The sequence below is a fragment of the Artibeus jamaicensis genome, unplaced genomic scaffold (genome assembly GCF_021234435.1).
Source record: "Artibeus jamaicensis isolate MK-2021 breed Jamaican fruit bat unplaced genomic scaffold, CSHL_Jam_final contig_252, whole genome shotgun sequence".
Lineage (NCBI taxonomy): Eukaryota > Metazoa > Chordata > Mammalia > Chiroptera > Phyllostomidae > Artibeus > Artibeus jamaicensis.
Window position 1 is genome coordinate 1,313,171 of NW_026521538.1, and position 11,765 is coordinate 1,324,935.

At 47.0% G+C, this 11,765-nt stretch overlaps 1 protein-coding gene across 1 annotated transcript in view; it reads right to left on the bottom strand.

The window, feature by feature from the left end:
* The window catches only part of PIK3AP1 (phosphoinositide-3-kinase adaptor protein 1), a 94,240-nt gene extending 89,060 nt beyond the window's left edge, over positions 1 to 5,180 (bottom strand). Inside the window, exon 1 of the mRNA XM_037138918.2 lies at positions 4,972 to 5,180. Coding sequence (XP_036994813.2) covers positions 4,972 to 4,984 — 13 coding nt within the window. The 5' untranslated portion in view covers positions 4,985 to 5,180. The remainder of the gene's footprint in view (positions 1 to 4,971) is intronic.
* Positions 5,181 to 11,765: the final 6,585 nt, after the last annotated feature.

The window sequence follows — 11,765 nt, forward strand, 5'->3', positions numbered from 1 at the left end:
CTATGCAGTACCATCCATCAGGTGTCCCTCACCACACATGGTCCATGATGTGGCCTTTCTTCTTCTAGTAAAGCACACATGCCAGAAACAGTCAAAAGCCTCAGAGAAATACTGAGTTAAAAAGGGCTTTGGGGGATCATTTGGCTCAATACCTCCTATAAAGATTAAAAAAAACCTCACTTCAACTGTGAAGATAAATTCACGCTCAGTAATCAGTCACAAAGCTAGGACCAAATAGTTTAGAAGAAGAATAAAATCTCAGAAAGGGTATGGTCCCGTACATTAGTGAGGAAGAAGCCATCAACAATGTCTTCAATGGGTTGACAAGCGATGGCAAGGAAGGGAAGAAGAGATTTCCTAGAGCATAAGAAGCACCCTTAAGAAGGCAGCGTGGGGCCTGGAGCGGTGACTAACCTAGCAGGAAACCAGCGACTTCACATGGCCCTGACCACAAGGACACGAGTGATGTATGCCATGTTTATGACAGTGACCGAAAGACAAAACAGCATTTTGAAGACTGACGGGTTCTGAGATATTGAGGGAGTAAGCATTCAGTTCACAATGGACCCTGCCACACCACTCCCTGCTTCTCTGTTAACAGACATCGCAAAACCTGTTGTTCCCTAAAGACCTCTAGCCATCAAGGGAAGTTTAAATGTTAATAATAGGGGAAATGGACTGTGGAGTTTACGGAATTCTCTCCTGTCTTCACCGTTTTTCTAGAAATGTAAGACTTCTAAAATAAAAGTTTAAATATAAAATTGAAATTAAAAGCTCTTATGGGAATAGCCTCTTCTATGTGAAAAATGTATTGAAAATGTCTTGTTCCAGAGGTTCTAGTGTTAAATCCAGCCACTCTCTGAGCAAAAGTACCTGAGAAGGAAGTGGTTAGCGCCTCAGCCCAGTTGGCATCACAACCCACTTGGCCACCGCCCATCTGGAGTGTGATTTCAGACCAGTATACTAAATCTAAGCAAATTTTGCCTCAACATAAGTGAGGACAACGAAACCTATCAACTTCCTGAACTTTACTCTGCTGCTGAAACTGCAAACTGGGAAAGTTGTAAGAAAGTCCAAAGTGGAAGTTAAAGTCCCTCCATAACATGCTGGGCAATGACACAGGACTAAATGCTTTGTCAGCAACTCTCTGTTATGTAGGGGAACACCCCTTTCTTCAAAAATAATTGTCTTCCTCCAGCCATAAGTCATTGTTTCACATGTGTCAAATCAATTCTCTCATTTTTTGGATGCTTGTGTATTAAAAGAAATGAAATACATGAACCAACAAGGAGTCCATCAATCCCAGACAGCAATAAGGAAGGGTCTTTGTAGAGCTTAAAGGTGGCTCTAGAAAGAGAAAGGAATGGGTACAGAAGGTTCGGCTCTAGAAGGAGGAAGGTTTGGCTATAGAAGGAGAAAGGAATGGGTATAGAAGGTTCAGCTCTAGAAGGAAGAAGGTTTGGCTATAGAAGGAGAAAGGAATGGGTATAGGAGGTTTGGCTCTGGAAGAAGAAAGGAGAAGGTAACAGTAGAGCAGGGGCTGGCTGGGCAATAGAAAGTGACAGTGGTGGCAAGAAACATAGTGACTGAGAGAGAGGTTCCTTTGAAAAATGAATCCTCCTCAGAAGAGAACAGAGGAAGTGCTTCTCAAGCTACCCAGCCCAGACCATTTCTTTCATCTGTAGGTGACGCTGGCATACGATTCATCTGTCCAAGGGCCCTGTGTTTGAATATGCACCATACTGAAAAGCAATGCAACAAAGGAAAGGTGACCAGGATAGGAAGAGATCTGGAAACAGTTCATGTGAGGAGTTTCCAGAGATTTCAAGTTTTGAGAATATTGGAATATTCTGTTAGGAATATTGAGGGACCTCAAGGATCAGATGGAAGTTAAGATCATGAACAAGTAAAGGTCCTTTCAAACCCTTTTTCCTGAAAGTACAAGGATGGTAGAAGGATCTGGAGATAAGAGATACTTATGAGAACTTTCTTCGAGGGTAGGAGGCTGACGTATGGAAGAAGTCATTCTAGTCTTTACCAACCAGACTTGGCCACTTGGGAAAGTCATAAATGGCCTCCTTCTCCTCTCTCTCATGTGTAAATACAAGAGACACCATCAGAGGCCTAGAGAATATTCCAGGATAGGCTAATTCCACTCCATTTTATTTCGCTTCTCAAGTTCTTTCAATGATAGGGAGCCAAGATTCTCCTTGATTTCAACAGGCAAATATGCCTTTCAAAAACAAAAGACAAATGATTACCCTTCAGTAGATGGGAATTTAAGGAGACCACATGATTCAGCCATAAAAAGAATGATGATAGCTGTTAAACTTGGATGAACCTTATTATTGAAATTATTATGCTACATGAGGAAAGCCAGTCACAAAGACCACATACTACACGATCCCATTTATATGAAAGTCCAGAGTAGGGAAATCTATGGAGACAGAGAGTAGAACTTAGGGGTGAGGAGGAAGAGGGGATAAGGGGGTGATAGCCAAAGCAAAGGTGATGAAAATGACCTTTCTTTTTTAAGGTGATGAAAATGTTATGAAATTGACTATAGTGATAATTGTACATATGTGTGAAGATACTAAAAACCACTGACCTGTACACTTGGAATGGGTGAATTGTATGTATGTGAATTATATCTCAATAAAGAAGAAGGAGGAAGAAGAGGAGGAGGAGATGGATGAGGAGGAGAAGACCACAATGGCATGGATGACTCCAGAGCCCACAACATCTTGGCAAGAGATACTGTCACCACTGTGACATGCCACCATGGGTCATTGTATCTCCAGATCTCAGGGAGCCCCAGGGACCCCAGAGACGCAACTCCCGCTTGCAGCACCTTGAGTGGCATCTCACCGCAGAGGATGTTGGAGATGCCTACGGAAGCCACTGCAGAGCCCACATGCCCCAGCTTTGGCCACTGGGTTGGAGTCCCCATCTGATGGGAGCACACCATCTAGCCCTCTAGCCCCTTTGTCCACACCCACTTAAAGACGCACTCAGGACACTAAAGAAGGGCTTCCTCCTCCTCCTCTGACCACCCCTCGCCTTCTGTTTCCTAGACATAACTGTCCAGAGCACGTTCCCAGCCACAGAAGCAGGTGGAAGTTTCACTCACCTCATCTCCTACTTCTCCCCAGTCACCCACCTATTCTGGACACCTCCTTAATACACCACATACACCCATTTACTCTTCTTCTACCTGGAGCCCTCCTCTCCTAAATGTTGCCCCCCACCAAACTTCAGGTTTTTGCTCATATGTCCCTTTCTCCATGAGGTCTAACCTAGCTGCTTCATTTAAAATTATAATCCTAACCCCCTTCACCCCTCTCTATTGTTTATCTTTTCCTAATTTCTTTTTATTTTTCTTTCTTTGAGTTTTATTTTTATTATATTTTATTGATTATCCTATGAATCCCAACTCCCTCAGTCGATTGTTTTTCTATGCACTTCTCATATCTATGTTCCTTATTTAGTGTATTGCCTGCCTTCCCCCACTACCCCGTAAGCTCCATGGGGACATCACTTATGTCTGTTTTGTTTACTGAATATATACTTGACACCTAGAACAGGGTCTAGACACAGTGGTCATGCAATAAGTGTTTGTTGTGTGAATGAATCCCCTGTAGATAACTGCTTCAGCTTTCAGATGGAATGTGTGAACTATGAACCTACTATTACCAGGGGTTCCTCATTCACAATGCAGCCTCTTCCAGCCTCCAGAGCCTGACCAGGGGTGTTATGAGGCTAAGTTTAACTACTTTTCCACTCTCCTTAAGGAGGAAGCCTGTATCCCCAAATCTAACAGAACTGTCACCACTGGCTTTTTCTACCCCTGCTTCCAAAGCATCATTAGAAGACCAGACGTCAGGGAATACAGCATCTGCCTCCATCCACCAAAAACCATCAGTACCTTCTCCCGGCCAGCTAGAATTTATTCTTCCAGAGGCTTTTACATCCTGTTTTCATGTGTTATCTCTACTAAAACGTCCTAAGATAGGAAGGGAAAACACAGGTAAAAACACTTGCAAACTGTAAACATGGCAGCTGTAATATTTTCATTTACTAATTCTTTGCTTATTTATGCTTTCCTTCCTAAGATTATAAACTCCTGAAGAGCAGAGACCAGGCATGTCCTGGTTACCGCTGAGACCATATTTAAGGTGCACATTATCCCTCAGCGTGCACAGTAAGTGTTCATCAGTTTCCTCTATTATCGTCATTATGTGATTCGACCTGGATCTCAGCGAGGGAGTGAGCTGCTAAGTGTTCACACCCCATGAACCAAGAAGGGAATCCAAAGACTAATCAGAAAAGCCTGGGCACCTTTTGATAGGTAGATACCCAGTAGCCTCCACCTCTCCCCCATTCCCCAAAGTGGTGCAAAGGATGTAGGAAAAGTAAAGCTAAAGGAATGAAGTTCCTACATTCCTATCGAAATTCCAGATGAAAAGCAAAGCCAGGATGAGCCGAGGAAGTGGGCTTGGGAAGGTGGCCCAAGGGTCGCCTTGGATCTCCCAGAGCCAACGTAGGACTCTCTGAGCGCCCCCTATCGGTCTGAGAAGCGTTTCGCCAGTGCAGACAAGTTGGCCCTGACTCCTTTCTACTCAGAGTTCACAGAGTTGGAAAAGCAGGAGAAACGACCCTTGGAGGCTCCGAGGGCTAGTAATAGAAGGGAAAAAGATTAGAAAGCGAGGTCAGAGGATGGTCAGGCAGGGGCTACAGAGAACCGCGCAGCAGGCTGGGAAGGAGAACGTGGGGAAGTCGAAGTCAGGGAGCTTTGCCACAGAGAACTGGGGGAAAGAACAGAAAGAGAACAGATTCCTCAGCGAAGAAGCCCACGGAGTTGAGAGCGGGAGGGCGCTCGGAGGGCTGCAGGGGTCCAGAGAGCGACCCGAGAGAGGAAAGGGCGCTCCAGAGGGAAGGCTCCCAGATGGGCCAGGCGTCCTGCCTACGCACCTGAGGCTGCCATGCCGCGGGGCGCAACTCTTACACCCGGGATCGCTGCGCGTGGGGCCTGGTGCTCGGAGCGGGGGCGGGCGGCGTCCCTGGGCACCGGGCCTGAGGGGACGCCGGCTCCGCGCAGGACTAGCAGCGACTCTGACGCTTCCTCCCTGCAGGCTGCGAGGACTTGCGGCGAGGGCGTGTCCACAGGGCCCGCCCCGCCTGCTCCTGCGGGGCTCAGCCCCGCGGCACCTGCACCCCAGCCGTTGCGGAGGGGAAGTGAGAACCCCCGTCCCGCCTGCCAGCCAGCTCCCCGCACAGCCTCCACTCCCCAACCCCGTCCCACCTTCGCTCGGGGTAGACAAAAGGCTGGGGGCTTCACGCCACGTGTGCCCACTCCTCACGAAACCAGCCTGGTCTTGTGGCCACCAAAGGGCAGCCCGAAGTGGAGAGGTGTTGAGAGCGGAGGGAGGAAGAAGTTTGAGCCGCCTGTCCGACCCCTGTGACCTGGAGCTGGGTGGGGGTTTATGAGCACAGCTGGCCAAGCCATCTCCCCATCCCCTGGGGCTTTCTCCCTGAGTCGCTGCCCTGGCAGGAAAGGGGTGGGGGCAGGAAGGGGAAGAGGCACCTTCCCTGGCACCTGGCCCTGGGTGCCAGACGTTGCCCTTGACTACCCTTCAGTAACTCGTTGGACTTGGTCTCCTGGTGGCACACGAACACTAACGATCATCTCACATGATAGATGCATAATATACTTATCTTTTTATGTCTGATGCATTTTATGTGAGATGCATTTTATTTATGTCTGAAGATCGTAGTCCTCATCATGATCTTCACGTCAGAGCTAAAAAAGCAAGTGAAATACTCCAAATACCATACCTTGCTCAGACTCCCGGGAGAAAATGCTCCCAAGGTTTCATACGAGGCCTGTCTAAGTCCAGAGATAGAGCTCTCACTTAACTCTTGTACTAACCTGCCAGCTTCTCGTCCTTCTTCCTTTGCCTGCTCCTGTAACTGATATGAGTAGCACTGTCCTCTGGGATCCTCAGCAGTGCAGGGTCCAAGAAGATGGATCCAGAGAGCAGAGATGAGGGAAGGGTAAAGTCAGGCAAAGGTGGAAATAAATGGATGTACCAATGGAAATGCCAGGGTTGAGACCGAGAATTCGTTTTCTTCTGCTGCCATAACAAAATGGCTTAAAAGAACACAGATTTATTAACGTATTGTTCTGCATTTCAGAAGTTCCGACATGAGTGGCCCTGGGCTGAAATCAAGGGTCAGCAGGGTTGGGTTCCTTTCTGGAGGCTCTAGAAGAGAACCCATTTCCTTGTCCTTTTCAGTTTCTAAAGACAACCCACAGTGACTCTCGGCCTCCATCACCTTCAAAGCCAACAACTTAACATGTCTCTTACCCTGCTGCTGGGTCGTTGTATCTCTCTCTGATTCTCATCTACCTCCCTCTTCCACTTTTAAGGATTCTAGCAATTACACTGATTCTGCCCAGAGAGTTCAGGAAAAGCCCCCTGGTCTCTCAGTCAGTTTAAGGTCAGCTGACTACCAACTGTAATATCATCTACCACCGTAATTCTCTTTTGCCATGTAACATAGTATCTGCATAGGTTCTAAGAGCTAGGACATAGACATCTTTGGGGTGGGGGAGCATGTTACTCTGCCTACCACAGTCCTGAGTTCCAAAAGAGGGGATAAGCTTTCCACCTGCTATACCTTACACCGGGGGTGTCAAACTCATTTTTAGGGGGGAGGGGGAGAAAGGCCACATCAGCCTCACAGTCGCCTTCAAAGGACAGAATGTAATTTTAGGACTGTACAAATGTAACTGCTTAACAGTAAGCAAGAGCTCGGCACTGCCACCGAGCAGAAACAAGGTGCCAGGCTGAATAAAACAAAGTAGAAGGCTGGATTTGGCCCGTGGGCCTTGTGTTTGCCATCTGTGCCTTACACCTGCACCTTACATTCAGGACTTCTCTGCCCTCCAGACCAGGTTAGACACACAAACACATACCCATCATGTACTTTCACAGCCCTATATTGTTCTTTAGTAAAAATTGCATAGATATTTTGGGGCACTTATTTAAATTTATGTTTCCTCCATTCAACCCTAAGCCCCTCAGAGGCAGGATCCAAGCCTGCCTCTTTCACCATAGAACCTCCAGCACCTGAAGCCACTGTGACGCAGGGAATACGCTCAGAAAGTATTTGAATGAGTAAGTGAATAAATATGGCCAGGAAATCCTTAAATGTAAGATAGCTTGGAATTTTCAGACACTGACAATCTCAGAATTCTGAGCTTGGAGGAGGGGAATATAAGATATCGAAAATAGGTTGTACATACTAAAAGCCATCTGGGTCAGGAAAATGGTGAGCTAAAGTTTGGGAAATGTTGAGTTTGAGGTACCCACAGGATATCCTGGGCACTGTGTCATTGTGGAAGAGAGAAACAGGGCTTAATGACCTGTCTGGGATGTCACCCTTGGAATTAAAGCTGCATGAGTGAATGAGGAAGACAGAATAGAGAGCAAGAACCTGGCCTCAAAGACAGAGCCATGGGGAAGGGCCATGCTCAGGGACTACGAAAAGAAGAGTCTGCAAAGGATTATGGGGTAACTAGAGAGGTGGGTAAGAGGCAGGCCAGAAAAACCAGGGAGCCAGGGAAGGAGGGTTTGAGGAGAAGGTTATCAGCAGGGTAGATCGCAGCAGGGTGGTCAGGGAGAATAAGACTGGATATAAAAACAATAGGTCACGGAGGTCACCAGTAACATCCGGGAGTCCAACCTGGAAGAGCAGACCCTGGACTGCTGGAAGACGAAGAGATGGAGTGGGTAGCGAACAAGGTGGTTGGGACAGGGACACAGATCTGAACAGAAAGACAGGGGCCCCAGATTCTTACATCAGCCCTCTAAATTCTCTCCAAGCCCACTTTGGGACCTTGAGCAAGCTGTAAACTCCAAAATCTTGTTTCCTCATGTGTAGAGAGGGCATTCTAGCTCAGAAAACACTAGGGCTGTGCACAGTACCCCATTTGGAGAACTGTGCTCAAACACTGGTCTTCCAGACTCTATCCTCTCCCGCACCCTCTCTCACTCTCTTTGACAGCCTGTGGGACTGGCTGGTCTGAGTTCCTTGTCAGAACATAGACAAATATACTGAGGGTATATTCATGTCTTTGAGGCCATCTCCCCTGATCACACACACCCCACCCCACTGTCCAAATGCATGGTCCTCCTTCTACCTCTGGATGTTAGGGAGCGAAGGCCCTTTTCTGCTTCCTACCCAAGAGAGTCTAGACAACTGTGAACCAAAAGCACACTTCTGTTCATTCCATGCAAATACTGGTTAGAACTATTATAGGATGTGGATAAGGTCCTGGGGCTGGACCACCTGTGCAAACCCTGAACGATCCCACTGCCCCACTGGACTGGCCTCTAGAATTTGGCCAGGAAGGGGACTCAGAGGCCAACATTCCTTTAGGGAAATGGCATAACTTGTCCTTGACACTGGCAGTTCCACCCAGTTTCTTTGCAGAGCAGGTGGGTTTGGGAGAAGTGGCGTCCGTTTGTCTCTGCATCTCCATTGGATGGTTTTTGCAGAATGTGGAGGGGAGGGTGGCTGCCCCTCTGAAAGGCCCTGCTCTGCCCCTGTGCCTGGCTCTTAGGGCAGGGTCTGCACTCGATCCCTCCAGCACCAGACGGCCCGAGGATGGGTGCTACGCAGGATGGAAAACCGGGACCAGGCCACTGCCCGACGGTCTTGTTGGCTTGGTGAACAAGAAAGGCCAGAGAGATGAACACATGTCTTCTAAGGAACAGAGGGGTGAGGAAGGGGAAGAAATCCCTTCTTTTTACACCTTCAAGATGTTATTTCATAATCTCTCAGGCCTGGGGACCAGACCCTTTTTTCTAGTTATGAAGACCTCACTTGCTAGGATAAAAGGTACAGATGGAGGATCATGCCATAGTGGTTGTTCTTAATCCAACTAATTTTCTTGACTATCCTATTAGGAAGGTACTAATAGCATACACATTTTACAGACACCAAAGTTAATTAACTCACTCAAGGGCACACAGCTAGTAAGTGGCAGAACTGAGTTTTAAACCCGGACGGTCTGGCTCCAGAGTCCATGCTTCTGCCCACTACAGTAGGTGGTAAGTGCTTGAAGCAGACCCTGCTGTGATCTGAAAGGCCACACAAATCACCACTGGCCTGTGCTTGCTTCACCTCCCATTGCAGGTAAGCAGGACAATAGCTCTCTGTCACCTGTGAGTTCCCCCTGCTCTGCCAGGAGTACCTTCCCCTCATGAAACATGCACATCAGGAGAGAGCCCTCCCTCAGAGTTCCCCCAGCACCCCCACCTCCATCCACCTCCCTGTCAGTGTCCCATAAGACAATCAGCATCTTTCACCAGCGCATCTCTGGTGCCTAGCACAAGGGCCAGCACATGGTAGATGTTCAACAAGTATTAGCTGTTTGTTTTTAAACCTTCAAGTTCAACCTGCTCTTTTTTTACAGATAGACACTGGTATGGAGGTGACACTTAGTCTGGCGAACGACCTACAACCTTCACCTAAGGGCCCTCTCCTTCACTTTGATCAGGAGATCAAGGAGAACCCATGTGTTCACACAGACGGGATGGAATGGGTGAAGACTGGACCATAGGGGATGGACTGGTGGGCCATCACAGGTGGCACAGGGAAAGGAGTTCCAGGGTTCCAAATGTCTGGTTTTGCCTTGGAAACTCCCTGGATTTAGAAAGACTGCTGCCTTTTCTATCTGCTCAGAACAGTTTCAACCCAACCCAGTGGGGAATCATACTAAAACCCAGAGCAGGCTGTTTGGGGACCTGTAGCTTTTCAAGAACAGGTAGCTTTGCAGATGAAGCCTAGCCATCTTGCAAGGGTGAGGCCTCCTTCCCTACTCACCCAAATGACCAGTGCTCATGAAGATTCTACCGCAGCCCAAGGCCCCCTCCTAGAACCATGTGGAGCAATGGCAGTGCCCATCTCCAGGCCCTGGATCAAGTTTAGAGGCACAAACATTGGGCATCAACCGTGTGGCCAACTCTGCTCAGAGTGCTGCCACTCACTCAGGTTCCTTGAGTCCTTACATCAAACCTGTGAGGTAGGCATATTATCATCCCATTTTACAGATAAACTGAGGCTTCAGTGAGGTAATCCACTGGACCCAAGGTCACTTGATTTTAAAGTCAAAGCTAAATTTTTTATTTAAATTCATTTGTTACACAAAAGCTGCCTCTTGTCATGCATTGTGATTCAGAAGCCACACCAGCTATTCTGTTCTAGTTCCACAATTCCCCATCCCACATGTAACCTTAGTAACCAGAAAATGGAATGCTGCAGATTACTGGTTACACATCTAATATCTATTGTCCCCATGCTTCTGAGTAACAAAATTCCAATTTACTGGGGACACCAATATACTCAGCCAAAAGACTCCATTCCCCAGCATCTCTCACAATTAAGATGTGAATGGACGTCACTGGCTGGGCCATCAAAAAAGGTTCTTTATAGGAGGCTTAACTCTGCTGGAATATACCCTTCTCTCTCTCTCTCTCTCTCTCTCTCTCTCTCTCTCTCTCTCTCTCTCTTTCTCTCTCTCTCTCCCTCCCTCCCACCACCACCTGCCTCTGTTCCTAACTGGAACATGAATGAAATGGCTGGAGATTCAACAGCCCTCTTAGACTACGAGGGGACTGTGTGAACAAAAGCCATGCACTGGAGGTTGTAGAGTAGGAAGATGGGCGGTCCACTTCCCTACCAACCATGGAGCCCCCAAACAAGCTCCAGGTTTCCACCTCTGAATTCTTTTACATGAAAGAGAAATAAATACATATCTGTCTTGTCTGAGCCATAATTATGCATGTTCTGCTGTATGTAGCCAAGCCTAATTCTTTCCTGATATGAGAAGGGAAGCTAACATTTACTGAGCGCCAACTGCTATCTGTGAACTTTCTTATGCTATGTTAGCTAATCCTCACAATGACTCTGAATCATAGGTATCATCTCAGTTTTTATCATAGGTATCATCATCACTTCCTGGGTGACAAAACTGAGATTCAGAGATGTTAGATAAATTTTCCATGGTTATTCAGCCGGTAACAAACTGGGATTGAAACCCAGCTCAGAGTGAGCCCAATGTCCAGGGCCTCTCCATTGTACATTGGCATACTGGGCGACTTCAAGGAGTTAATTAAAAGTACTTCTGAGGACACCTGGGTGCTTGCAAGTGGAGAGTCACCAGTAAGTCCTCGGCACCTCGAGTTGCATGCAGATGGTGCCTTCATTCGTGCATGAAAGCATATCTTGCACATTTTCTACTTCTGCCTTCTGAGGTGCTGAAGCAGAAAGTCTAGTCAGCTGTGATAGGAATTTTAGGACTTAGTTTCATTGACTCTCAGAATGTTAAAGTTGGAAAACACCCTAACAGGTCATCAGTGGACACATGTAGAAACTAAGGCCAAGAAAGGCAAAATGATCTTTTGGACAACATACATTGACTTAGGGATAGGATCAGCATTAGAAATTGTGGTCCTGACTCCCAGTCTGGTGTTTTTTTAGCTATGTCTGATCACCTAACTTTTTTGCCCACCAGTAAAAAACAGCAAGTGCAGAAAATTCTTTCCTTGATATGTTGCTTTAACTTTGTTGTTCTTTCCCATAAATTTACCACAAGCTCCCAGAAGGTTAAAAGGAACTTGAAAATGTATAGGATAAGCCCCACTTTTATATATTGCCAATTTACTAATATTTTGTTAAGGATTTTTGCATCTGTG